At 44.6% G+C, this 27099-nt stretch overlaps 1 protein-coding gene across 4 annotated transcripts in view; it reads right to left on the bottom strand.

Annotated features, from left to right (window-relative positions):
• igdcc4 (immunoglobulin superfamily, DCC subclass, member 4) overlaps positions 1 to 26165 on the bottom strand; it is a 67109-nt gene extending 40944 nt beyond the window's left edge. For 2 of the 4 annotated variants that reach the window (XR_003870477.1, XM_029721693.1), the window contains exon 1: positions 25792 to 26164. Coding sequence is in view for 3 of the 4 variants with exons in the window: in XM_029721693.1 (XP_029577553.1) it covers positions 25792 to 25936 (145 nt within the window). In the remaining variant the exon portion in view is untranslated. Of the gene's footprint in view, positions 1 to 25791 lie in introns of all 4 variants that reach the window. The other 2 variants (XM_029721695.1, XM_029721694.1) reach the window with 2 other exon arrangements.
• Positions 26166 to 27099: the final 934 nt, after the last annotated feature.

Below are 27099 nucleotides of genomic sequence, written 5' to 3'. Positions count from 1 at the left end.
CTCACTGTAGCACGAGAGCACCTGAAAGCAGCAGTGTGCTGTTCTGTTCTCCAGAGGTGTTCCTGGGATGAGTAAACACATCAGAGCCTATTTTTCATCAACTAATAAACGAGGGCTGCCTGCTGTATGTCAGGCTGCTGTAGCCAAGGCACACTCAGTCCCCCCAGCTCACCTCCACTGCTCCTCTCTCTTCTCCTCCATTTACACTAATTAGGTCTTATTAAGTCATTAAACCGTTTGCTGCCATTTCCCTGCTCACTGCCCGAGGATTCACTGGACCATTCTGTGTGGAAGCCATTACTCCACATGCACACAATGACCCACACTCCCATCTCCAGCTACAGTAATCACATCAACCACCCTGTGAAGAGAGACAGAACACAACCGCAACATATTACAGCACTGAGACAGACTACACTAGAGGAGACTGTCCTTAACACACATAGAAACACACACACACACACACACGCACGCGCGCACACGCACGCACAGAGTTATCATCACTCAGAGATGTTATGCCTGTCCAGTACGGATGGCGAATATGGGGGCTATGAGATATCCATCTGAGCATGTGCAGTAGAGTCGGGGCTCAGGGGGGTGGGGTCCACTCCAGAAGACCCCTGCTGGGCATTCATACTGAGCCATGGTGAATGGACAACATGGCAGGGAGCTCCTAGCTTACACGCAGAGGGAGGGAGGGAGGGAGGGAGGGAGGGAGGGATGAGGGAGGGAACTGAAAGAGAGAGGGAGAGAGACTGAAAGAGGGAGAGAGGAAGCAAGAGAGAGAGAAAATTACAATACAGAGAGAGGGAAGAAAAGGAGCGAGAATGGGAGGGAGGGATGGATAGAGGTGAGGAAGGCAACAAGGATGGGGGTGGATGATGGGCAACTCCACGGTAACTTTAAAATGTACGCCAAATAAAAAACATTACATTTCAAAGTTTAACTAACCATACAATTCTATGCACAAGTACTACTTTTAACAATTTCCACAGACACATTTACCCTCCCCAAAAGTTGTTTTTGCTTTGGGAAGGCTGTGGGTTTTTTATTGGGCACAGGGGAAGGTAGTGCGTTTCTTTCCCTGGTTTATATTCGCTCTTTTGCAGGTTTTACTATATCATTTCTTCCATCATAGCCACATTTCCTCATCTGCTTGCAAGAGACTCCCCATATCAAGGTGTTTTTGTACTTCCCTTATGCACTATGCTTTTCCACATGCTATTTTTTACTATACCAAAGGTCAAAAATAGTCGACCAGACTGCCTATCCTGCCCTCTATCCACCAGTCATAGTGACAATAGTCAATAGTGGTGGGTGGATCGTTTGTCCAGATCTCCAATAGGCTAACTAGCAATCATACCACACATTCAAAGCGGCATACATTTTCAATGTGAATCCACAAGCACAAATAGAAATAGTTGATTGGCAGCGGAAAAGGCCAGGTGCATCATTGAGCATGAAAGAACAGTAGACATGAGACATGCAGCTCAAAAAGCTCTGCTATTGATCTTGTTTAGGGACAACACAATTATCCTAGACTAGCCTACAACACCACAATGTGATGAATAAATAGATTATTGTTTTCAAGCGAGTACAACATTCTAATCTAGGCTGCAGTGAAAAATGGTATTTGAATAAAGGCGCAAAAGCCCTGTGATTTGAATGTTTCATTCCATTTGGATCAGTTGTAGTTCTACTCTCGACAATTTCTAAGGACTAGAAAGGCACAGTATCAGGTCCGTCTTGCTGTATTTTTACTTCTGATCCTGAGATGCGCTGTCTGTTGCGGATCGTCATTCACCCAAATCGTCATATGGTAATTTGACCATATGGTCCCAGCAGGCCCAGTTATTCAGGAAAGTTTAACACGCGCTCTTCCTCCTCTCCAATCCGGGCGGCTATTCCTCACACACCTAGAACCTAACGCCTTAATATAGTCAAAATATTTGTCGTTTAACTTTTAACATGTATAACCTTTTATATGTGCCATAAACACAACCAGTTACAATGTTTTAATCTGATTAGGCAACTTCAAAAGTATCCTGTTGGCATGCGCAGGTTCGTCCAAAATATCATTCCAGCATCCTCAAAATCGCTTGACATTAACCAGTTTTCCATCCAACCTTTTTATGCGAGTAAAGTACGTCGTTTAACAAAATGTAATGACAGGCATGATGGAAACAGCTAATTTGTCAGTAAACTTTCAAATGTTGACAAAACCAAATATGCTAGACAAGGTGGGATCTTTTTGTGTCGAAAAAAAATATTATTCTAGAAATGTCACTGGAAACGCTTATATGCACAAATATTGATATAATAACCATCATATCGAAGTAAACTTGGAGTCACGCGATGATATGGTGTGTGGTCCTCCCACTACGACTCGGAAAGCATGCAGTTTATTAAACTACAGATTAAATAAATGATGATGAATTTCACGGCTTGATGCTCCTTTCATTGCTAAATATCAAGGGTCTTATTCTGGTGACATGATGATCGATGCTTGGCTGCCGTTTGACAAAGAAAAATGATCATGCACCTTTGTCCATAATAATCTCATCATGTAGGCTATACCCGCACTGTATTTGCGAGCTGTTGGCTAGAACGCATGTGCCAATACCAGATCGGGCAGATTGGGAAACATAAGGAACATTTTTAGTGACAAAGTAGGCCGAGAGTTGAAAATGCCATGGAAACTAGAGGTCGACGGATTAATCGGAATGGCCGATTAATTAGGGCCGATTTCAAGTTTTTATAACAATCAGTAATTTTTGGACACCGATTTGCCGGATAAAAAAAAATATATATATATATATATACTTTTTTTTACACCTTTATTTAACTAGGCAAGTCAGATTAAAAACACATTCATATTTTGAATGACGGCCTAGGAACGGGGGTTAACTGCCTTGTTCAGGGACAGAACAACAGATTTTTACCTTGTCACCTCGGGGATTCGTTTTTGCAACCTTCCGGTTACTAGTCCAATGCTCTAACCACCTGCCTTACATTGCACTCCACGAGGAGCCTGCGTGGCAGGCTGACTACCTGTTACGCGAGGGCAGCAAGAAGCCAAGGTAAGTTGCTAGCTAGCATTAAACTTATCTTATAAAAAACTGTCAATCTTAACATAATCACTAGTTAAACTAGTAATATCATCAATCCTGTGTAGTTATCTAACGTGTCCTGCGTTGCATATAATCGATGCGGTGCCTGTTAATTTCTCATCGAATCACAGCCTACTTCGACAAACGGGTGATGATTTAACAACTGCATTTGCGAAAAAAGCACTGTCGTTGCACCAATGTACCTAACCATAAACATCAATGCCTTTCTTTAAAATCAATACACAAGTATATATTTTTAAACCTGCATATTTAGTTAATATTGCCTGCTAACATGAATTTCTTATAACTAGGGAAGTGATGTTGTGTCACTTCTCTTGCGTTCTTGCGTTCCGCAAGCAGTCAGGGTATATACAGCAGTTTGGGCCGCCTGGCTCATTGCGAACTGTGTGAAGTCCATTTATTCCTAACAAAGGCTGTAATTACTTTGCCAGAATTGTACATAATTATGACATAACATTGAAGGTTGTGCAATGTAACAGGAATATTTACACTTAGGAATGCCACCCGTTAGATAAAATACGGAACGGTTCCGTATTTCACTGAAATAATAAACGTTTCGTTTTCGAAATGATCGTTTCTGGATTCGACCATATTAATGACCAAAGGCTCATATTTCTGTGTGTTATTATGTTATAATTAAGTCTATGATTTGATATTTGATAGAGCAGTCTGACTGAGCGATGGTAGGCAGCAGCAGGCTCGTAAGCATTCATTCAAACAGCACCTTCGTGCGTTTGCCAGCAGCTCTTCGCAATTCTTCAAGCATTGCGCTGTTTATGACTTCAACCCCCGAGATTAGGCTGGTGTAACCGGTGAAATGGCTAGCTAGTTAGCAGGGTGCACGCTAATAGCGTTTCAAACGTCACTCGCTCTGAGACTTGGGAGTGGTTGTTCCCCTTGCTCTACATGGGTAACGCTGCTTCGAGGGTGGCTGTTGTCGATGTGTTCCTGGTAGGAGCTCGAACTGGCAATACTAAAGTGCCTATAAGAACATCCAATAGTCAAAGGTATATGAAATACAAATCATATAGAGATAAATAGTCCTATAATTCCTATAATAACTACAACCTAAAACTTCTTACCTGGGAATATTGAAGAGTCGTTTTAAAACAAACCACCAGCTTTTCTATGTTCTCATGTTCTGAGCAAGGAACTTAAACGTTAGCTTTTTTACATGGCATATATTGCACTTTTACTTTCTTCTCCAACACTTTGTTTTTGCATTATTTAAACCAAATTGAACATTTTTCATTATTTATTTGAGGGTAAATTGATAGTATTTATGTATTATATTAAGTTAAAATAAGTGTTCATTCAGTATTGTTGTAATTGTCATTATTAGAAATAAATACAAAAATCGGCCGATTAATCGGTATCGGCTTTTTTTGGGCCTCCAATAATCAGTATCGGCGTTGAAAAATCATAATCGGTCGACCTCTAATGGAAACCCATTTAATTTGTATTTTTTTATGTGCACTACGTGTTTACGCACATACTTTTATCCGCAACAAGTCAATTTGATGGAAACAACCCTGATGGGGAAATTAGCATATTGTTTTTATGCGCATTTTAGAAAAGTCGCATTCAAATCTGTCGCCAATTGAATGGAAACCTTGCTATAGACACCCTAAAGACTGCGTTAGTTGTCACTTAGATTATGCCTACATATCATTGTTCACCAGCAGACAAGCCAAAACAAGTTTGTAAGAATTGTACTTAAACTCCCCCTCATATTCATCTGGAGGTCGAACATTTTAAGCAGCTAGGCTGGCTATCTGTGAACAAAAGAGTAGTATTAACCACTCTTGGGTAGGGGGCAGTATTTTCATGTCCGGATGAAAAGCGTGCCCAAAGTAAACTGCCTGTTACTCAGGCCCAGAAGCTAGGATATGCATATAATTGGTAGATTTGGATAGAAAACACTCTAAAGTTTCTAAAACTGTTAAAAATATGTCTGTGAGTATAACAGAACTGATATGGCAGGCGAAACCCTGAGGACAAACCATCCCCCCCAAAAAAACAATCAGCCTACCACTGTTTTCAATGGCTGTCACTTTTATTATAAGGTGAAATCCTCCCAGATTGCAGCTCCTAGGGCTTCCACTAGATGTCAACAGTCTTTAGAAAGAGTTTCATACTGGTTTTTGGAAAAATGAGCCAGAAATTGTAGTTTTTCTAAGTGGCTCCCATTTTGGCTGTAATGTCTCCAAGCGCATGGAAGAGAGCGCGTTCTTTGGTATTTTTCTCTAGTAAAGACAATAATGATTTTCCATCTTAAATTATATTGTTTATTTACGTTTTAGGGTACCTAAAGTTTGATTATAAACATTGTTTGACTTGTTTGGAAAAGTTTATTAGTAACGTTTGGGATTCATTTTGTATGAATTTTGATGGAGGGAAACTGGGTGGATTATTGACTGAAGCACGCCATCTAAACTGAGTTTTTATGGATATAATGAAGGACATTATCGATCAAAAGGGCCATTTGTGATGTATCTGGGACCTTTTGGAGTGCCAACAGAAGAAGATCATCAAAGGTAAGGCATTTATTATATCGCTATTTCTGACTTTCGTGGCGCACCTGCCTGGTTGAAATATGTTTTTCATGCTTTCGTATGCGGGGTGCTGTCCTCAGATAATCGCATGGTGTGCTTTCGCCCTAAAGCCTTTTTGAAATCTGACACAGCGGCTGGATTAACAAGAAGTTAAGCTTTAGTTTAATGTATTACACTTGTGATTTTATGAAATTTAAATATTTATAATTCTGTAGTTTGAATTTCGCGCTCTGCAATTTCACTGGATGTTGGCCAGGTGAGATGCTACTGTCCCACCTGCCCATAAGAAGTTAATTCAACTTGGTCTGGTCCACAGGATTATCACGGATAGAGTTCAGTACAGTGCAGTAGAGTGCAGTACAGTAAAGTATAGTTCAGTACAGTAGAATATACTGTACTCTACAGTAATATACTCTTCTTGTCTCCACTATACTGTACTGTACTACATGACCAAAAGTATGTGGACACCTGCTCGTCGAACATCTCATTCGAAAATCATGGGCGTTAATATGGAGTTGGTCCCCCTTTGCTGCTATAACAGCCTCCACTCTTCTGGGATGGCTTTCCGCTAGATGTTGGAACATTGTGCTGGGACTTGCTTCCATTCAGCCACAAGAACATTAGTGAGGTCGGGCACTGATGTTGGCTGATTAGGCCTGGCTCACAGTCGGCATTCCAATTTATCTCAGATGTGTTCAATGGGGTTATAGTCAGGACTCTGTGCAGGCCAGTCAAGTTCTTCCACACCGATCTCAACAAACCATTTCTGTATGGACCTTGCTTTGTGGACGGGGGCATTGTCATGCTGAAACAGGAAAGGCTTTACCCAAACTTTTGCCACAAAGTTGGACGCACAGAATTGTCTAGAATGTTATTATATGCTGTAGCGTTAAGATTTCCCTCCACTAGAACTAAGTGGCCTAGACCGAACCATGAAAAACATGAAAAACAAACCATTATTCCTCCTCCACCAAACTTTACAGTTGGCACCATGCATTGGGGCAGGTAGCGTTCTCCTGGCATCCGCCAAACCCAGATTTGTCCAATGGACTGCCAGATGGTGAAGCGTGATTCATCACTCCAGAGAACGCGTTTCCACTGCTCCAGAGTCCAATGGCGGCGAGCTTTACACCATTCTAGATGACGCTTGGCATTGCGCATGGTGATCTTAAGCTTGTGTGTGGCTGCTCGGCCATGGAAACCCATTTCATGAAGCTCCCGATGAACAGTTATTGTGCTGACTTTGCTTCCAGAGGCAGTTTGGAACTCGGTAGTGAGTGTTGCAACCGAGGACAGACGATTTTTAGGCGCTTCGCGCTTCAGCACTCGGCGGTCCTGTTCTGTGAGCTTGTCTGGCCTACCACTTCACAGCTGAGCCATTGTTGCTCCTAGACGCCATTGGACTCTGGAGCAGTGGAAACGCATTCTCTGGAGTGATGAATCAAGGCATTTACAGTGGACCGGGACAGCTCTAGCAGGGCAGAAATTTGACGAACTGACTTGTTGGAAATGTGGCATCCTATGACGGTTCCACGTTGAAAGTCACTGAGCACTTCAGTAAGCCATTCGACTACCAATGTTTGTCTATGGAGATCACATGGCTGTGTGCTCGATTTTATACACCTGTCAGAAACAGGTGGGTGCACAGTGGGTGAGAATGCTGGTTAAAGTAAGTGGAAAGAGAGGGGGCTCATGGGTAGGTGTCAGTAAGATCTTTGAGATGTGACATTAACTGGAGAGGGAGAGAGAAAGGGAGGTTGTCCAGACTCATACTGTTATAACACTCTTGGTTTGACCTCCAGACAACAGAAAGACAAAGATAACAGTTATGAGCTGAACATAACAGTATGCCAGTGGAAGGGAGGACAGTAGCAGGTGACCCAACTGCGGTTTGTGATTATTATGATTTCCCATTGTAGCCAATTCAGTTGCAGTAATTACAGATTTTTTGGTCATTCATTTACCAATTTTAATCACTTATGGTAGGTCTACCATGACTTGTTACTTCTGTGAACTTTCATTATCCTCTCTCCTGGGCATGGGCCCTCAGATCCTCAAAACGTTCTACAGCTGCACCATTGATAGCATCTTGACTGGCTGCATAACCACTTGGTACGGCAACTGCTTGGTATCTGACCGCAAAGTGCTAAAGAAGGCACAGCTGTGGGAAGATGGGGGTGGGGGTGCTACAATTTAGCGCTACAGACGGCTATATGCCCGTGTTACAGACGCGCTACAAACGGCTATATCAGTCTGCTAATAAAGGACTAGTAAAGGCCCAGTACACATTTTTTTTAAATTATTAATGAAAAAAATATTCCAGATTTTTTAGGGGGTGCTGCAACACCCTCAGCACCCCACGCCTATGACAGAGGGTAGTGCGTACAGCCTAGTACACTGGGGCCGAGCTCCCTGCCATCCAGGACCTCTATACCAGGCGGTGTTAGAGGAAGGCCCTAAACTTGTCAAAGACTCCATCCACCCAAGTCATAGACTGTTCTCTCTGCTACCTCATGTCAACCAGTACTGAAGTCTGGAACCAACAGGACTCAGAACAGTTTCTACCCCCAAGCCATAAGACCGCTAAATAGTTAACCAAATAGCTACCCAGACTATCTGCATTGACATCCTTTGTGCTCACTCTTTTGACTCAACACATACGCTGCTGCTACTGCTTATTATATATCCTGTTGCCTAGTCACTTTACCCCTACCTATATGTACATACACTGCCTTCAGAAAGTATTCACAACCCTCGACTCTTTCCACATTTTGTTGTGTTACACTCTGGATATAAAATGTATTACATTTAGATTTTGTGTCACTAGCCTACACACAATCCGCCATAATGTCAAAGTGGAATTACGTTTTTTGAAATGTTTACAAATGAATTAAAAATGAAAATCTGAAATGTCTTGAGTCAATCAGTATTCAACTCCTTTGTTAAGGCAAGCCTAAATAAGTTCAGGATTAAAAATATACTTAACCAGTCATATAATAAATTGCATGGACACTATTAGTGTTTAACATTATTTTTGAATGACTACCGCATCTCTGTACCCCATCTCTGTACCCCCTCAGTAAGGTCCCTCTGACGAGCAGTGAATTTCAAAGACAGATTCAACCACAAAGACCAGGGAGGTTTTCCAATGCCTCGCAAACAAGGGCACCTAAAGGGTACTGTAGATGGGTCCCCACCAAAAAAATACATTGAATACCCCTTGAGCATGGTTAAGTTATTAATTACACTTTGGATGGTGTATCAATACACCCAGTCACTACAAAGATACAGGCATCCTGTCACACCCTGATCTGTTTCACCAGTGTTTGTGCTTGTCTCCACCCCCCTCCAGGTGTCACCCATCTTCCTCATTATCCCCAGTGTATTTATACCTGTGTTCTCTGTTTGTCTGTTACCAATTTGATTTGTTCTGTCAAGCCTACCAGCGTTTTTTTCCTGTGCTCCTTTCTGTATCTAGTTCTTGTTTTATAGCTTTCCAAATTTTTGACCATTCTGCCTGCCCTGACCCTGAGCCTGCCTGTCGTTCTATACCTTGTCATACCACCCTGGATTACTGACTTCTGCCTGCCCTGAGTCTGCCTGTCGTTCTGTTCCTTTCGGACTCTACTCTGGACTATTGACCTCTGCCTGCCCTTGACCTGTCGTTTGCCTGCCCCACTGTTTTTGTAATAAACTTTTGTTACTTTGAAACTGTCTGCATCTGGGTCTTCTCCTGAGCCTTGACAGTATGAACGGACCCAGCAGACTTGGACCAGCTCCGCAACGCCGTCTCCTCCCAAGGAGCCACCAATGGAAGGCACGGGGAGTTCCTTCGTGGTCTTATGGAAGTGTTCCAGACCTTGGCCGAACGCCATTACCGTGCTTTGAACACTTTCCTGGAGCAATTCTGCGGGTTGTCTGTCAGGCAGCCTACCACGACGATAACCTCCCAGCCCCTCAGTAACCCGGCTGTTAGCTGCGCGGCCACCCCGGTTTCTTGAGAGCCCCGCTTACCTCCCCCGGAACACTTTGCTGGAGAGCCAGGAACCTGTCGGATGTTTCTTGTGCAGTGTTCTCTCATCATCGAGCTGCAGCCCTCTTCCTACCCCTCGGATCGCTCGAAGATAGTGTACCTCATCACACTGATGTCCGGGAGGGCTCTCGCCTAGGCTACAGCCGTGTGGGAACAACTGTCGGCCGTTTGCTTCAGTCTGGAGGAGTTTGTGGTGAAGGTGAAGAAGGTTTTTGATCCATTGCCTGGGAGAGAGACTGCCCGGAAGTTACTCCAGCTTCGGCAAGACTCCCGCAGTGTGGCAGACTATGCAGTGGATTTCCGCACGTTGCCAGCTGTGAATGCCTGGAATCCAGAATCGCTGCTTGACTCATTCCTGCACGTCCCTGAGTATCGGAGGAGGTTAAGGACGACCTAGCAGCCCGGGTACAACCGACGGATCTTGACTCACTCTTTGCCTTGACCATCTAGATAGATGGGCGGCTACGGGAACGCAGGAAGGAGAGGGGGTCTGATTCCACTCGCCCGCCCAAGGATTCCACCTCGTCTCTGAGGCATCCCGGAAGTCCCCAATGTCTCTGTTGCCGAGAAGACCTGAGGCTACCCGAGTTCCACCCAGAGTCTCAGAAGTCTGCCGAATCACCTCTTCCTGCACCTAGGCAGAGCTAGGCTGTCCCCAGCCAAATGTCCACACCGGCTTCACACAAAGAGTTGCCTGTATTGCGGGACTACTGGTCATTTCGTGTCCTCTTTTCCACTAAAAAAACAGGCTCACCAGTAGGAGCGAGTACTCTGGTGAGCCATAAGGAAAACTTTTCCTCTCCCCTTACTCGCACCCCTTTCCATGCATTCTGCTGTGGGAGAATCAGTCGAAATCTCTTCGAGTACTGACCAACTCTGAGGCTGATGAGAGTTTTATGGATGCTACCCTGGTGTCCGAGCTGGGCATCCCCACTCAGCCCCTCTCCATTCCCATGGACGTTAGTATGCTGGATGGGCACTCTACAGGCCGGGTCACCCACAATACCACTCCCATCAACCTACGAGTGTCAGGGAACCACAGCAAGGCTATCCAATTCATGCTAATTAAGTCTCCTCAGGTTCTTGTGTATTGGGATTCTCTTGCCTCCAGCAACACAATCCCCTTATTGACTGGACTACTGGTGCCATCATGGGCTGTAGCCCGTTCGGCCACGCTCATTGCCTGAAGTCAGCGCAGCCTGCCCCAGGACGTCTTCCAGTGGGCTCAGAAATTGCCCCGGACCTCTCCACCATTCCTGCGGAGTACCAGGAACTCCGGGAGGTTTTCAGTAAAGCCCGGGCCACTTCACTTTCTCTGCACCGCCCCTATGACTGCGGGATCGACTTTCTCCCAGGCACCACACCGGCCCGGTACGACTGTACTCTCTGTCGGATCCGGAGACCAAGGCTATGGAGACCTACATCAAGGACACCGTGCATCGACTACCGGGGCCTCAATGACATCATGGTGAAGAACCGCTACCCGCTACCACTCATCGCCTCGACCTTCGAGCCACTCCAGGGGGCCACCGTTTTCTCCAAGTTGGACCTGCGGAACGCCTACCACCTGGTGAGGATACGGGGGGGCGAGTAGATGACTGCCATCAACACGGCCAGTGGTCACTACGAATATCTGGTCATGCCATTTGGCCTTACCAACGCCCCAGCTGTGTTCCAGGCCCTGGTCAATGACGTTCTCCGCGACATGCTGGAACGGGTTGTCTTCATCTACCTCGACGACATCCTCGTTTTCTCCCATTCAGCCCAAGAACATGTGCTCCAAGTCCAACAGGTCCTCCAGCGCCTCCTGGAGAACTAGCGTTTTGTGAAAGCGAAGAAATGCGAATTCCTTCGCGCCACCATCCCCTTCCTTGGGTACATCATCGCTGCAGGGAATGTGCAGATGGATCCCAGGAAGGTGAAAGCGGTGGTGCATTGGCCCCAGCCTACGTACAGAGTGCAGCTGAAACGTTTCCTGGGATTTGCCAACTTTTATTCACGCTTTTTCCGGGGCTACAGCACCCTGGCTTCCCTCTGTCTGCACTCAACTCTCCCAAGGTTCAGTTCACGTGGGCTCCAGCTGCTGACCGGGCGTTCCGGGACCTCAAGCACCACTTCACCACAGCTCCCATATTGGTTCATCCTGACCCGTCCCGTCAGTTCGTGGTGAGGCCGATGCTTCAGATGTCGGAGTGGAGGCTGTCCTATCCCAGCGTTCTTCCCTGGACCTCAAGTTACATCCCTGCGCCTTCTTCTCCCACCACCTCAAGGCCAAGGAGAGGACTTACGATTTGGGAAATCGTGAGCTTCTCGCAGTGAAGATGGTGTTGGAGGATTGGAGGGGGCGTAACATCCGTTCATTGTGTGGACGGATCACAAGAGCCTCTCAATTCCAGTAAAGCTAAGTGGGCCCTGCTTTTCACCCAGTTTAACTTCTCCCTCTCCTACCCTCTCCTACCATTCTTGGACCGGGATCCAAGAATATCAAGCCGGATGCGCTGTCATGCCGCCATAGCCCCGCGGCTACACCCTCGGACCCCGAGACCATCCTTCTCACCTCGTGCCTAGCACTCAGCCAGGGAATAGGGAAGCAGGCTGGGAACAGGGGGGGCCCAGATAACCAGATTTTTGTTCCTGATGCTGTCCGCTGCTCAGTCCTGGAGTGGGCCCACTCTTCCAGGCTTGCCTGCCACCAGGGCTCCCTGGTGGACCCTGGCCTTTGTGCGGCAATGCTTTTTGTGACCGACCATGGTCCCGGACGTCTCCGCGTTCGTCGCCGCCTGCATGGTCTGTGCGCAGAACAACACTCATTGGGAAGCTCGGACTGGACTCCTTCAACCACTGCCTGTCCCTCACAGTCCCTGGTCTCACATATCCCTGGACTTTGTCACGGGTCTTGCCCCGTCTGATGGCAACACCGCCATCCTGACAGTAGTGGACTGGTTTTCCACTTCATTCCCCTCGCCAAGCTATCCTCTACCAAAGAGACAGTCCAGCTCATGGTGCAGCACATCAAGAATAGACTGACGAGTTTCAGAAGAAAGTTCTTTGTTTCCGGCCATTTTGAGCCTGTAATCGAACCCACAAATGTTGATGCTCCAGATACTCAACTAATCTAAAGGCCAGTTCAGAATAACAGTTTTCAGCTGTGCTAACATAATTGCAAAAGGGTTTTCTAATGAGCAATTAGCCTTTTAAAATTATAAACTTGGATTAGCTAACACAATGTGTCAGTAGAACACAGGAGTGATGGATGCTGATAATGGACCTCTGTACGCCTATGTAGATATTCCATTACAAATCAGCCGTTTCCAGCTACAATAGTCATTTACAACATTAACAATGTCTACACTGTATTTCTGATCAATTTGATTTTATTTTAATGGACAATAAATGTGCTTTTCTTTCAAAAACAAGGACATTTCTAAGTGACTCCAAAATATACTATATATATATATATATATATATATATATATATATATATATATATATATATATATTCCGGACTCTGACATTGCTCGTTCTGATATTTCTTAATGTCTTTATTTTTATTCTTTGGATGTGTGTGTATTGTTCTGTATTGTTAGGTATTACTGCACTGTCGGTGCTAGAAACATAAGCATTTCACTGCACCTGCAATAACATCTGCAAATATGTGTACGCGACAAATACAATTTGATTTGATTTGAAAGGGGTAGAGAGGCAGAGGCTAATGTTTCCATGCCTGCTGTTTAGTTATACAATACCTCACCCTTCTAATAACTTCTAGATGGTAGGAAATGGCAAGTCCTGCATAACAGAGTCACTGGGAGGAGGAGCCGAGAGAGAGAGAAAGAGAGACAGAGAGAGAGACAGAGAGAGAGAGACAGAGAGAGACACATAGAGAGAGAGAGAGAGAGAGAGAGAGAGACAGAGACAGAAAGACAGAGATGAAGAGTGAAATGTTCTGTTCCCTTCATATGAGAAAGAGAGGAGAGAAAGAGTAAACAGGTGGATAATGTGTAGGGAATACACCAGCTGTCAAAAAAGCCTCAATCAGCTGGGCCTTTATAAAATAGATTAACTCTACTTTCACTAAAGCATATAAAACCCAAAATAATGGTCTTTCTAGGATCTCTTTTGTGGTTTTATTTTGTGGCTTTATTTCTTAGCAAAGCAAATGATAGGGTAACTTCCATACAGACACACAGACACTGGTCATCCAATCAATGAACTGTCTGGATATGAATCTCTATTGTTATCAGAAACATTATTACTGCACACAAACTGTGGCTCTGGTTTGACTAAATGGGTCATATTTCAATAGAAATCGTTTAAACACATTTGTCCATATCTATTCAGGAACGATAGATAGTACACTGGGATCTGTCACACAACGGCTGTTTTGTTGCTGAAGCGCGAATGTATGATGCATGGAAGAGCGCCTGTACTTTTGTGTGTTTATCTTAGGGTTTCCATTTTGAAAATGTGGCGCCAGACATTTGACCGGTAGCATCTTAATTTACCGGATATTCTCATTATAAACCCAGCAATGCTATCACGGTTAACGGAAACCATGGTATGTGCGTTTGCACGTGCATGACTGTTGGCGCGTGTATGTTTGTGTGTGACTGTGTGCGTGAGTGTAACTGTACATGTGTGGGTACGTGTGTGTGTGTGTGTGTGTACCCACAGGAGCAGGGAACATTATGTGCACTGCGCCAGCCCTACGGAAAGGGTGGACAGAGACAGATGGGCTGATTGATAGCACAGTGCAAATACAGTCTGACAATCAGCAGGACGTTGGAACATGCGTTTGCCCCTGTTTGTGGGTGTGTGTGTGTGTCAGCATAGAAATCAACCAACTTTACGTGCATGAAGACAAAGGGCTTACGCCTACCCACTCACTCACAGGAATATTACCTTATTATCCTTTTTTAAATATATATATATATATTTTTTTTACAATTTGTGGTCCAAGTGGCGTAACTACAGTAGTTGAAAACATCTATATCAACTATATGTGGCTTTGGAAAAGGTATCTGCTAATATCCATATTTAAAAAATATATATATTTAACCATTATTTAACTTTAATGTCCATATCCTCATAATTATTACACAAATACACGATATTGTATCTAAATGAATAACTGTACAATAAAGACATTTATCATAACAGGTATGCATAGTAGGAAGGGTCATTAAAATCAGTTGTCAAACAGTGCAACAACAAGAAGGAGGAAAGTCCCAGGCAGCCATTAACCAAGGTGGGCAGGGAGGGACTCTCCAGTTTCTCCACGCGCTAGGGAGCTCCGTGTACAATAACATTGACATGCCGCCAATTTTATACAGCCAAACATACCTCACAATTGTCTAAACATTTAACCTAATAGCTTTTATCTGCGTCACCTACAGCCTGCTGAAGTAGGGTGTAATGTTATCTGATTCTTCCTGGAGAAAAAGGGAATCACTGTCTAGTGGAGGGCGAAGAGGTAAAGCACATCAATATCTCTCTCTGAAGGGGAGGCAAGGGGCCTTCCCCTGTTAGCACACACTTTGGCTCTTGTTTTAGTCCTCATGTTTCCTCTAGGCCCGCATTATTAGCAAAATTATGATCATTCTACGCAATTAGACAGGCCCACTGGACTGACGATGGACCAACCCATCTGGCATTTGCCAAAACTGCCCTATGGCCAGTCCATTTTTGGCATACGACATGGAATATACTGCATATTGCCTTAAATTTCACACAGTGTGTGTCGTATTCATTCTGCTCCATCTATGTACCTTGTCTTGCTCTGGACCAAACTACAACAATGGAGAAGTTGGGAAACACTTAACAATACATTGCCTTGGTGGTGATTTTCAGTTTGATTCTCAAGAGTAATATCCACATGCTGTAATTCCATCCAGGACAGGCTGAGTAGAGTTTGAGTCACACACTGAGTGGAGAAAGGCACGCAACCCCAGCAGCAGCTGCAGTGTCAGCTGCTGGCCGTTCCAGATGCGCCCGCCAGCGGCTCAGCTACAGCACGATTCTCACAGTCACCCACATGAGGTTTCACACCGCTCTCAAGTTGGCAAAACTGGATTTATACTCTTTATCATATTTATACTGTTTATCATATAGGCCAGGCGTACAGTAAAGTGACCAATCATAATGCAGTTCAGGAGAGGTAGCAGAGGCCCAGGGAGCTAGACTCTTTCCCATTCATGTTTATTTATACTCGAAAGGACAGTCTGCAACATATTAACAATAGGAGGCAGACAGATACATAGATAGAGAGGGAGAGAGGGAGAGAAAGAAGAGAGATGGGGGAGAGAAACAACAGAGAAGAGAAACATGGCCTGAGCTAGCATTTGTTCCCCTCCAGTGCTTCATGACTGCTGGTGTGCTCGCTCTATGTACAGTACTCATTCATGCAAATCCTGGGCTGCTCCAATCACAGCCCTGTGTTCCTATAGGCTTTACAAATGGCCTCAGAGCAGCATATGGCTAGGGGCCTCGGTGTGGCCATGGCTACATCAATGGGTCAACAACACCAGCAGCAAAACTAACATGGGACGGACGGGAGGCTGCAGGAGGGAAAAGCCCATCCAGGGCAACCACAAGGTCATATACTGTAGCTGCAGGGTTGGAGAGAGAGGGACACGGACTATTAAAAACCCAGAACTCCCCCCTGACGTTTTATTATTGTGTCTGTGAGATTTGATTTGATCAACTCAACCAAGTGGTTTCAGAGGGAGACACTTGATAGTATCACGAGGCAGAGATCAACAGCACTGATATAAACCGAGTGGTGGTGTGTTATGAATCAAGATGATACATTGGTCATATACTGGTTAGAATGTTCTGTTATGTCTTTTTAAAACTGGTTAAATTGCTATTTTTACCCTGTAAGCACCTGCAACTTACCACAGGTGAGCAAAACTACATAATACACGAGGCTCACTTGCCTCCAACCAAATTAATTAGAATTTTTAATAACTTAGTCAATTTTTGGACTTTTAAGTTTAGATTTTTTTGGGGGGGGTTCTGTGCAGTTGTAAACCAAAAGAATACGAGTGAAGACCAAAAGTTTTTTCAATTTCAACTTATTTATGAAGAAATGGTGAATGGTGCATGGGGGACAATATATTGGACCGCAACTGTACATACATACATCATGGTTGGATTTGTGTCACAGGCTACACAGTTTTGTTTGTGTATACCCATGTGTACTCTGTACAACCTCTTATGTCCAGTCCAATATAAACCCCTAGCTCCTGCTCCTACTGAACCCCTCCAGTCCCTTAAATTGGATGCAGCGGAGAACGACTGAAGCCACCGAAGTTCAATGCCAAACACGGTACTGCAGGCATTGTTAGCAGAAAACAGGATCCCTCATTATAGTGAATGGAAAAATGGCGATCTTTGTGGTCAATCTTCATGATAATAAATAAAAATTACACTACAATCATGTTACCAATAATTGCTTCTAATTCACCAGATGTATGTCCTTAAAATTATTATTTTTCAAATCGCACCCAAAAGAAGCTATAAGGATAATTGAATTGCTAATGGCAGCATACCGTCGGCCTTCGACTTGAAATACTCAATAAAAGGGGGCAGCACTGAGCTAGCCTGCAATGTCGCTTCCTGGAGCAGCTCAAATTACGCATGTTATGTCTCCATGAGATGACATCTTATGCGACATAATTTGGCTTCAATGTGCTGTTGAGTCTTCACGTAGGAATGAATGGTGTCACATGACCAATGGCTTTGTCCATTCATATATACAGTCATTGATTGGATTAAGTAATATGGTGGAAAACCTCACCTAGCATAAAAGAGGGTTAATTAAGCAATAAGGTACGAGGGGGTGTGGTATATGGCCAATATAACAGGGCTAAGGGCTGTTCTTAAGCACAACGCAACGTGGAGTGCCTGGACACAGCCCTTAGCTGTGGTATATTGGCCATATACCACAAACCCCCGAGGTGCCTTTTTGCTATTATAAACTGGTTACCAACGTAATTAGAGCAGTAAAAAACATGTTTTGTCATACCCATGGTATACGGTCTGATATTCCACAGCTGTCAGCCAATCAGCATTCAGGGCTCGATCTATACCATATTGTTAATACCCTTCTTATCTTTTCAGATATGCAAATAGTGTTTAGAGGTAGGGGCTAGGGATTGATTTGGGTCTGGGCCCTACTCTGCACCTTGCCTACTCAATCAGGGTTCTCTCCCCTCATGCAGCGGCCCCTCCCCTCCTCAGTCCCCCTCCCCACTGCAATCCCCATGCTCCTCCTCCTTGGTCATGTGACTGAGCGGACAGCAGTGTGGAATGGAAGGAATGTGATCGCATGACTGTTTACCCAACCAGCGCCGTGAGGAAGAGACCCTGCTCTTACACACACACACACACACAAATCACCATCTCTGCCTGAAGCACACACACACATACACACTAGCAACAGAACAAAAACATGTAGCCTGTAGCTTGTGACTCGTTTACCACACATAGACACGTCTTTTAACTCAAAAATGATTATCCCTTAGATAACACAGCTGACAAACCCTAATGAGCCAGACAAAATAAATAAGAACCATCTAAAACAAATATATTGATTAAGTTACCGTGTGGCATTATACAATACAAAAATGAATCCATCAAATCAATGACTTTTCTTCAAGATAGCGGTATCGTCCTGTTACGACAGTAGGCAGTGGGCACACAGCAGCAGCACATGAGTGTTTTAACATTCAGCCCTAGCTGTAGTGGAATACTCTGGGGATCACCTGACTGGACCCATCCCTATGATAAACGGATCACACAGCATATTGATCCAGCACTATTGATCCTGGGCTGTTTATAGCCCGGGGGGGCATCAATACTCACAACGCTCTCTCTGAAGTCCTGTTGGCTCTGATAGGTATTTCTAGAGAACATCAAAACTCCCCACAGCCAGTGGGAACTCCCCACAGCCAGTACTGGGAAATGGACTTGAGAGGGCCATGCAGTGCAGCGGTCATCCGTGACCGTGTAAAAGGAGTAGGCCTATGTGTTGTGGTTGATTAAATAATCATCCCAAACCGATTGCAGAGATGAGGCAAATAAGTAACTTTACATCAACCAATAACCAATAAGCCTTTTTAGTGCGGAGTTGGCTAAAGTGTAAAGGTTGTTTTGAGAAACTTAGAGGAATCCTAGACGTCAGCCTACAGAGATTTAGGTGCAGTCTAATTGAACAGAATGAGCTCTGCACTTATCCCAGCTGGCAGCCATCAGAGCAGGGAAAGAGGCTTTAGAGACCAGACATCTCTAACAGTGCAGGAAGATGGACGTCTTACATTCACAGGTGGATGGATCTGAACATCATGACGTACGTTACACATACAAATAAAACTTTTTGGTGCAGATCAAAAGTATACCACAGAAAAGTTGAATTGGTGCACCGGTAATAACAACAAAAAACATTCATTCCACTCCATTACATACAATATTGTTACTAGGGGGCAATTACAGTGTTACTACACACACATGATAGTATGAAGTAGAGGTCGACCGATGAATCGGCAAGGCCGATTAATTAGGGCCGATTTAAACTTTTCATAAATCAGTAATCTGTCTTTTTGGCCGCCGATTATGGCCGATTACATAGCAATCCAGGAGGAAACTGCGTGGCAGGGTGACCACCTGTTACGCGAGTGCAGCGTCAAAAGGACCTTGTGGCTGCAAGGAGCCAAGGTAAGTTGCTAGCTAGCATTAAACTTATCTTATAAAAAACAATCAATCTTAACATGATCACTAGTTAACTACACATGGTTGATGATATTACTAGTTTAACTAGCTTGTCCTGCGTTGCATATAATCAATGTGGTGCCTGTTAAACTATCATCGTATCACAGCCTACTTCAACTTCGCCAAACGGGTGATGATTTAACAAAAGCACATTTGCGAAAAAAGCACTGTCGTTGTACCTAACCATAAACATCAATGCCTTTCTTAAAATCAATACATAGAAGCATATTTAGTTAAAAGAAATTCATGTTAGCAGGCAATATTAACTAGGGAAATTGTGTCACTTCTCTTGCGTTCTGTGCAAGCAGAGTCAGGGTATATGCAGCAGTTTGGGTCGCCTGGCTCGTTGCGAACTGTGTGAAGACCATTTCTTTCTAACAAAGACCGTAATTAATTTGCCAGAATTTCACATAATTATGACATAACATTGAAGGTTGTGCAATGTAACAGCAATATTTAGACTTAGGGATGCCACGCGTTTGATAAAATATGGAATGGTTCTGTATTTCACTGAAATAATCATCTTTTTTCTCTCGAAATGACAGTTTCCGGATTTTACCATATTAATGGCCAAAGGCATCAATGCCTCTGCATCGTAAGCTTCCTGACTACTCATCTAATATTTGACAGTAATCTGGTTAAAGTCAAAGGGAAGCTCTCTGAACCACTTACAGGCAACCCCAGAAACCCTGAACCTGAAGACGACCACCACAATAAAGAGTCCAGTAGACACCATAGGCCAGACATACAGTAAAAGTGAAAGTCTTCCTGTCTCATTCAAGCTACTTCCCTCTGTCACTGAACAGTCCTTTATACCACCTCTGAGACTGGGATTGGTCCTACCAAACATGAACAGACACACTCAGCCAGCCATACAAACCAACATCTTCACTGGACAAAGATATGCAGCTCAAATTCAGCCTGGGGCCTCTTTAAATAATATGCATCCTAATTTAGCTGTGTATCTCCAGGGGGATCACGATGCACTCACATACAAATAGAGTAGGCACTAGGCTTGGGCGATATGCTGTTTATACCATATACCGGGGTATTTCGAAATACAGACGGTATGGTTTTCAATGCCGCTGCGGGGGTTGCGTCCTATGCCACTGCTTATAAGTTAAGTATAACTATAAGAAATTTAAGATGTGTCAAATAAATCATATCTGGCTCGGGGCTCCAGCTATGCATTTGGTTTGCTGACTTGCTAGCTAGGTGGCTAGATGTCAAGATCCAGCTTCTTGGTTACAGCAGAGACATTCAATCCCCTCCTGGATTAAGATCGCTGTTGCCTAAATTGTTTTGGGCGTCAAAAAATGTGCACCCCTTGTGTGCACATTCGGTAATACCGTATACCCCGGTATGGTACAGAAACGGTATGACGGTATGACAATCTGGATACCTCACAATCCTAGTAGGCACACATGTAGGCACAGTCAGACACACACAAAGACACATACTACACTAATCATGCTTAGAAACATGCCATTTCCACCCCATTGGGCTGTCAGAAACACAGCAATCACACCTCAAGGACCAAGGGATTGAGATATGGGCACAATAAACAAAATAAGACGGCTTGGATTACAAGTGGATTTTTGCCAGACAAAGTTCAAATAATGCTAATGACTTTAGCCAAGCGCATAGTCATTGATGCAACAAACTTAACATAATTACTCCATTTACAGAACATCTCATTAAGGACAAAGAAATGCAATTATCTTTATTAAGCAGGACTTGTTCACAAGCATCCTCCAGGGGCTGGGTTAGGTTGCTGAGGAAGCTGCAGACAGGGGCCGAGGTAGGGTGCTGCAGACAGGGGCTGAGGCAGGGTGCTGCAGACAGGGGCTGAGGTAGGGTGCTGCAGACAGGGGCTGAGGTAGGGTGCTGCAGACAGGGGCTGAGGTAGGGTGCTGCAGACAGGGGCTGAGGTAGGGTGCTGCAGATAGGGGATGAAGTAGGGTGCTGCAGACAGGGGCTGATGTAGGGTGCTGCAGACAGGGGATGAAGTAGGGTGCTGCAGACAGGGGCTGAGGTAGGGTGCTGCAGACAGGGGATGAAGTAGGGTGCTGCAGACAGGGGCTGATGTAGGGTGCTGCAGACAGGGGCTGAGGTAGGGTGCTGCAGACAGGGGATGAAGTAGGGTGCTGCAGACAGGGGCTGATGTAGGGTGAGCAGACAGGGGCTGAGGTGGAGTGCTGCAGACTAGGACTGAGTCAGTGGCATGTAATAGGGATGGATTGGGTGGACATAGGCCCTGTTCCAATTTAGATATCCTTCCTAACTCAACTCCTGGGAAAACACAGATCTATATATGATTGGATGGGTAACTAAGATTACCTACCAACCTACTACTTTCACCAATCACAACCAGTTAATATCTGTGATTACATTGAGAAAGGTAGGAATGAAGGGGAGGGAGGCATTGAACAGGGCCAATGATTAAGGACTAGGAGGGGCAGAGGTCAGTCGAGCATCAGACAGAGGTAGGAAGAGTGAGGAGGAGTCAAATTGAAGCAGTAGGTAGTGGGCTGATTAACACTGAGCATTAAATCATTGACCATGGATGAGATAGGATGACTAGGGCGAGTCAGGATTAGAGAGTAAAAGGAGAATGGGAGACAACGCTGGGAACCATAGAGAGGATGCCTCTTTTGAGTGAAGTAGTGATGAGGGTTCAGTGAAACCCCAGTAATTTGGTCGGTGTGCATGTGACACTCCTAGCAGGAGTACTGGGTTAGAGGGAGGGAGAGCGAGAGAGAGAGAGAGAGATACAGAGAGCTTGTCTAAACACACAGACACTCACTCACTCTCACAGCATTCATTTGTTCCTGATGAGTTCAGCGGAGTTGACATATTTTCATTTGATCTTTCAAATGGAAAAAACAAGCTCTTTGTTTGTGGATCTGATACAGCGACATCCCATGCACCCAAACTCTCTCCAGTCAATGAATCCCCGCCCCACTATCAGCCCCTACTCCCACCCAGCAACCTCCATTCACCAGCTCCTTTTCCCACAATACCCTCCCAACCAACCCACCACCCTTAACATTCCTCTTTCTCTCTCCAAACATGCCACACTCACAAACACTCTCTCACACACACACACACACACACACACACACACACACACACACACACACACAGGAAAGCTCCCACCAGTCCAGCGAAGGCTCTACAGTGCTCCACTGTGGGAACACACCCCGGGGTGTATGAGGGCTGAGGGAGATGCTCACACACACTACTGTGGGCCTTGTGATGAGCACATGCCACTGTTGCCTGTTCCAAACACACACACGAGCACGCACACACACACAACCCCTCAAGGTAATGTACTGTAGTTTGTATCTCCAGCTTAAACCTCATTGTGACAACATGATGGATAGAATGGGTAGAAAATGCATTATCCTGGAACAAAGTTTGTGTTCTCTAGCCTTGAAAATGCATTAGTCCAAATTACATGATCAACAACCTCTTTACCCATCCTATAGGTTTGTGAGCCATACTTGAAGTCTCACTTGTACATATACAGGTAGAACAGGGAAGTTCCTCCATTCATATTGATTAACAGGAAAGCATTGTCAGTCCTGATACCACTATTCCTCCACGTTTTTCAAAGCAATGATCCAATATGTTTGCCTGTCCTCTAACGTGAGCTACTTCAGATAGGCTAAACCAGAACAAAATCCCATCGGCCTACAGTGAGGGAAAAAAGTATTTGATCCCCTGCTGATTTTGTACATTTGCTCACTGACAAAGAAATGATCTGTATATAATTTTAATGGTAGGTTTATTTGAACAGTGAGAGGCAGAATAACAACAGAAAAATCCAGAAAAACGCATGTCAAAAATGTTATAAATTGATTTGCATTTTAATGAGGGAAATAAGTATTTGACCCCTCTGCAAAACATGACTTAGTACTTGGTGGCAAAACCCTTGTTGGCAATCACAGAGGTCAGACGTTTCTTGTAGTTGGCCACCAGGTTTGCACACATCTCAGGAGGGATTTTGTCCCAGTCCTCTTTGCAGATCTTCTCCAAGTCATTAAGGTTTCGAGGCTGACGTTTGGCAACTCGAACCTTCAGCTCCCTCCACAGATTTTCTATGGGATTAAGGTCTGGAGACTGGCTAGGTCACTCCAGGACCTTAATGTGCTTCTTCTTGAGCCACTCCTTTGTTGCCTTGGCCGTGTGTTTTGGGTCATTGTCATGCTGGAATACTCATCCACAACCCATTTTCAATGCCCTGGCTGAGGGAAGGAGGTTCTCACCCAAGATTTGACGGTACATGGCCCCGTCCATCGTCCCTTTGATGCGGTGAAGTTGTCCTGTCCCCTTAGCAGAAAAACACCCCCAAATAATAATGTTTCCACCTCCATGTTTGACGGTGGGGATGGTGTTCTTGGGGTCATAGGCAGCATTCCTCCTCCTCCAAACACGGCGAGTTGAGTTGATGCCAAAGAGCTCCATTTTGGTCTCATCTGACCACAACACTTTCATCCAGTTGTCCTCTGAATCATTCAGATGTTCATTGGCAAACTTCAGACGGGCATGTATATGTGCTTTCTTGAGCAGGGGGACCTTGTGGGCGCTGCAGGATTTCAGTCCTTCACGGCGTAGTGTGTTACCAATAGTTTTCTTGGTGACTATGGTCCCAGCTGCCTTGAGATCATTGACAAGATCCTCCCGTGTAGTTCTGGGCTGATTCCTCACCGTTCTCATGATCCTTGCAACTCCACGAGGTGAGATCTTGCATGGAGCCCCAGGCTGAGGGAGATTGACAGTTCTTTTGTGTTTCTTCCATTTGCAAATAATCGCACCAACTGTTGTCACCTTCTCACCAAGCTGCTTGGCGATGGTCTTGTAGCCCATTCCAGCCCTGTGTAGGTCTACAATCTTGTCCCTGACATCCTTGGAGAGCTCTTTGGTCTTGGCCATGGTGGAGAGTTTAGAATCTGATTGATTGATTGCTTCTGTGGTCAGGTGTCTTTTATACAGGTAACAAACTGAGATTAGGAGCACTCCCTTCAAGAGTGTGCTCCTAATCTCAGCTCGTTACCTGTATAAAAGACACCTGGGAGCCAGAAATCTTTCTGATTGAGAGGGGTCAAATACCTATTTCCCCCATTAAAATGCAAATCAATTTATAACATTTTTGACATGCGTTTTTCTGGATTTTTTTGTTGTTATTCTGTCTCTCACTGTTCGAATAAACCTACCATTAAAATTATAGACTGATCCTTTCTTTGTCAGTGGGCAAACGTACAAAATCAGCAGGGGTTCAAATACTTTTTCCCCTCACTGTATTTCATGTTTCTACTCCCGTGCTCCTGCACTTTTCTTTGTCGAAAATTCTGTGGCTGGTCTCTCTCGCTCAGCGCCTGCCTGCCTCGCTCCCTCGCCGCCTATCGGTGGCTCCCTGGCTCTCAAATCACCGCTTCCCTTCTTCATCTGAAGGCCACCGCAATGCCTGAAAGGCAGCGACCAAGTGCATCCACTCCCAAGCCCTCAAAACACAAGGCACATGTTCGATATGACGATTCAAACATCACAAAATATAATACGCCTTCATTTGTTTCGAGGCAAGAGCACAAACATAAATACAATTATGTGACAATTGATGAGAAACGTTTTCGTGTCTAAGGTATGAGAGCAGCTCATAAATAATTGTAATAACAGTGTTATTTAGACATACACCTCACTAGAGGCAAACTCATGTCGTAGCAATATGGGGTATTTCATTCGATTTATAAATCGTGACATCTGAAAAACGATTTTGTCCCACCGGCAACGCTTTTGAATTGTGAAAAATGATATTTGTGCAGAAAACCCACAGGCCACATGTTTAACGCTCATTATTTAAACCTCTTGAAACGCAACTCACATTCCTCAAACTCAACTCCACAGCACATATCTTCAATGAACGCATGCCTCCACTGTAACATTAAATACGTTATAGGCAGATAATGGTTTCATAGTTGCAGATGGTCAACTAACTTTGTAACCGGCAGTCCAGCATTGGGTATAAAGAGAAAACCGACAGCGTGTGCTGGAAGACGAATAGGCTATTGAAAAAAAGTAAGAACGTTATAGCCTTCGCTAGATAGACCTACCATAGTACTGATACCTAGACTGAACAGTTAGATACAAACACTGCAACGATTAAGGTGCAAAATGTGTTCACTAACCAATCTCTTCTTATCGCACCTGCATGTTCTGAAAGATAACTATAATAGAATACATGACTAACTTGAAAGGCATGCGCAAGTCAATAACATTGCTATTAAGCTAAGCGACTTACCTTGAACGGATGGTCCACAGAAGCCCAACGAAAGTAGATAGAAAAACCAGATAGTCTCCACCGCCATGTAAAGCATTGATTTCCAGCAGAGGGGTAAAGCAGCGTGTGGGTCTCTACAGCCAGCTATAGCGCTAGCAACATGCATATAATGGAATCCGCAATTAGATCCTCTCTGAAATAGACTATTAGTTGGCTATTAGTTAATGTATTTCCCTTTGGCATAGTACCCTGCTTTCACTCAGAACAGGGTTGCATTTAGTGGGGAGAGAGCCGTCGTGTCTCTCGGCGCTTCATCGCCATGTTGTGAGCGAATGTAAGTGTGTGTTGGCTGCTCCACACACACACACTCGTACACACACGCACGGACGTATGCACGTATACACACACACTCCCTCAAACACACTGGCAAGTCCAGCTTTAGGTGTCTCCTGGAGTCACCTGAAACGCTGCCAATAATTTCACACACCCCCTATCTTTGTTGTTGAGCTCTACGCTTGTGAATAGACTGCTGTGTGCCGCAGCCGTGCCTATATAGCCGGCAAAAAAACTAGAATCAATCTCGCTGTATTGGGCTCCCGAGTGGCGTCTAAAGAACTGCATTTAAGTGCAAGAGGCGTCACTACAGTCCCTGGTTCGAATCCAGGCTGTATCACTTCCGGCCGTGATTGGGAGTCCCATAGGGCGGCGCACAGTTGGCCCAGCGTCGTCCGCGTTTGGCAGGGTTAGGCCATCATTGTAAATAAGAATTTGTTCTGCCTAGTTAAATAAAGGTTAAATAAATAATAAAAATGCAATTCTGCAGTTTCATATGAAGACACAGCTTGGGCAGCTGAGTCAACTGACGTTTAAAACAGAAGTAGTGTCCAGCGGCCAAAAAAATTATAATAGGGATGCAAGCCAGCAAAGCCGCTACACAACAAAACACCTAACAATACATTAATTGCACTATAGCGGTGAAAAACGGTGCCCACAAACTGTTAGGGCCTACATAACGCTGTCCCAACAGCAGTCCCAACACCTTACCACTGCTACACCTGGCTATCAACGGAGCCTTGTCTGGCAGCGAAACAGTTCATTCAGCTTCATTTACTGCCTTTAAAAAAAACTTAGCTGATATGGCTGACTTGCTTAATCAAATGTGGTTTCTACTGACAATTGAGATGTACAAACTATGGCATAAGGGGACAACAAGGAGATAAGAGGCAATCTGTAATTTCCATTAAGACATTAATGAGCGAGCTAGGACTGACATAGTCCATATATTTATTTGTTCAGCACTTTTGAAATGTACAGCAACAGAATTCAGAA

This window comes from Salmo trutta, chromosome 29, assembly GCF_901001165.1.
Source record: "Salmo trutta chromosome 29, fSalTru1.1, whole genome shotgun sequence".
NCBI classification, from domain to species: domain Eukaryota; kingdom Metazoa; phylum Chordata; class Actinopteri; order Salmoniformes; family Salmonidae; genus Salmo; species Salmo trutta.
Note: the sequence above shows the minus strand (reverse complement) of the source record. Positions and strands in the feature narration are given on the sequence as shown.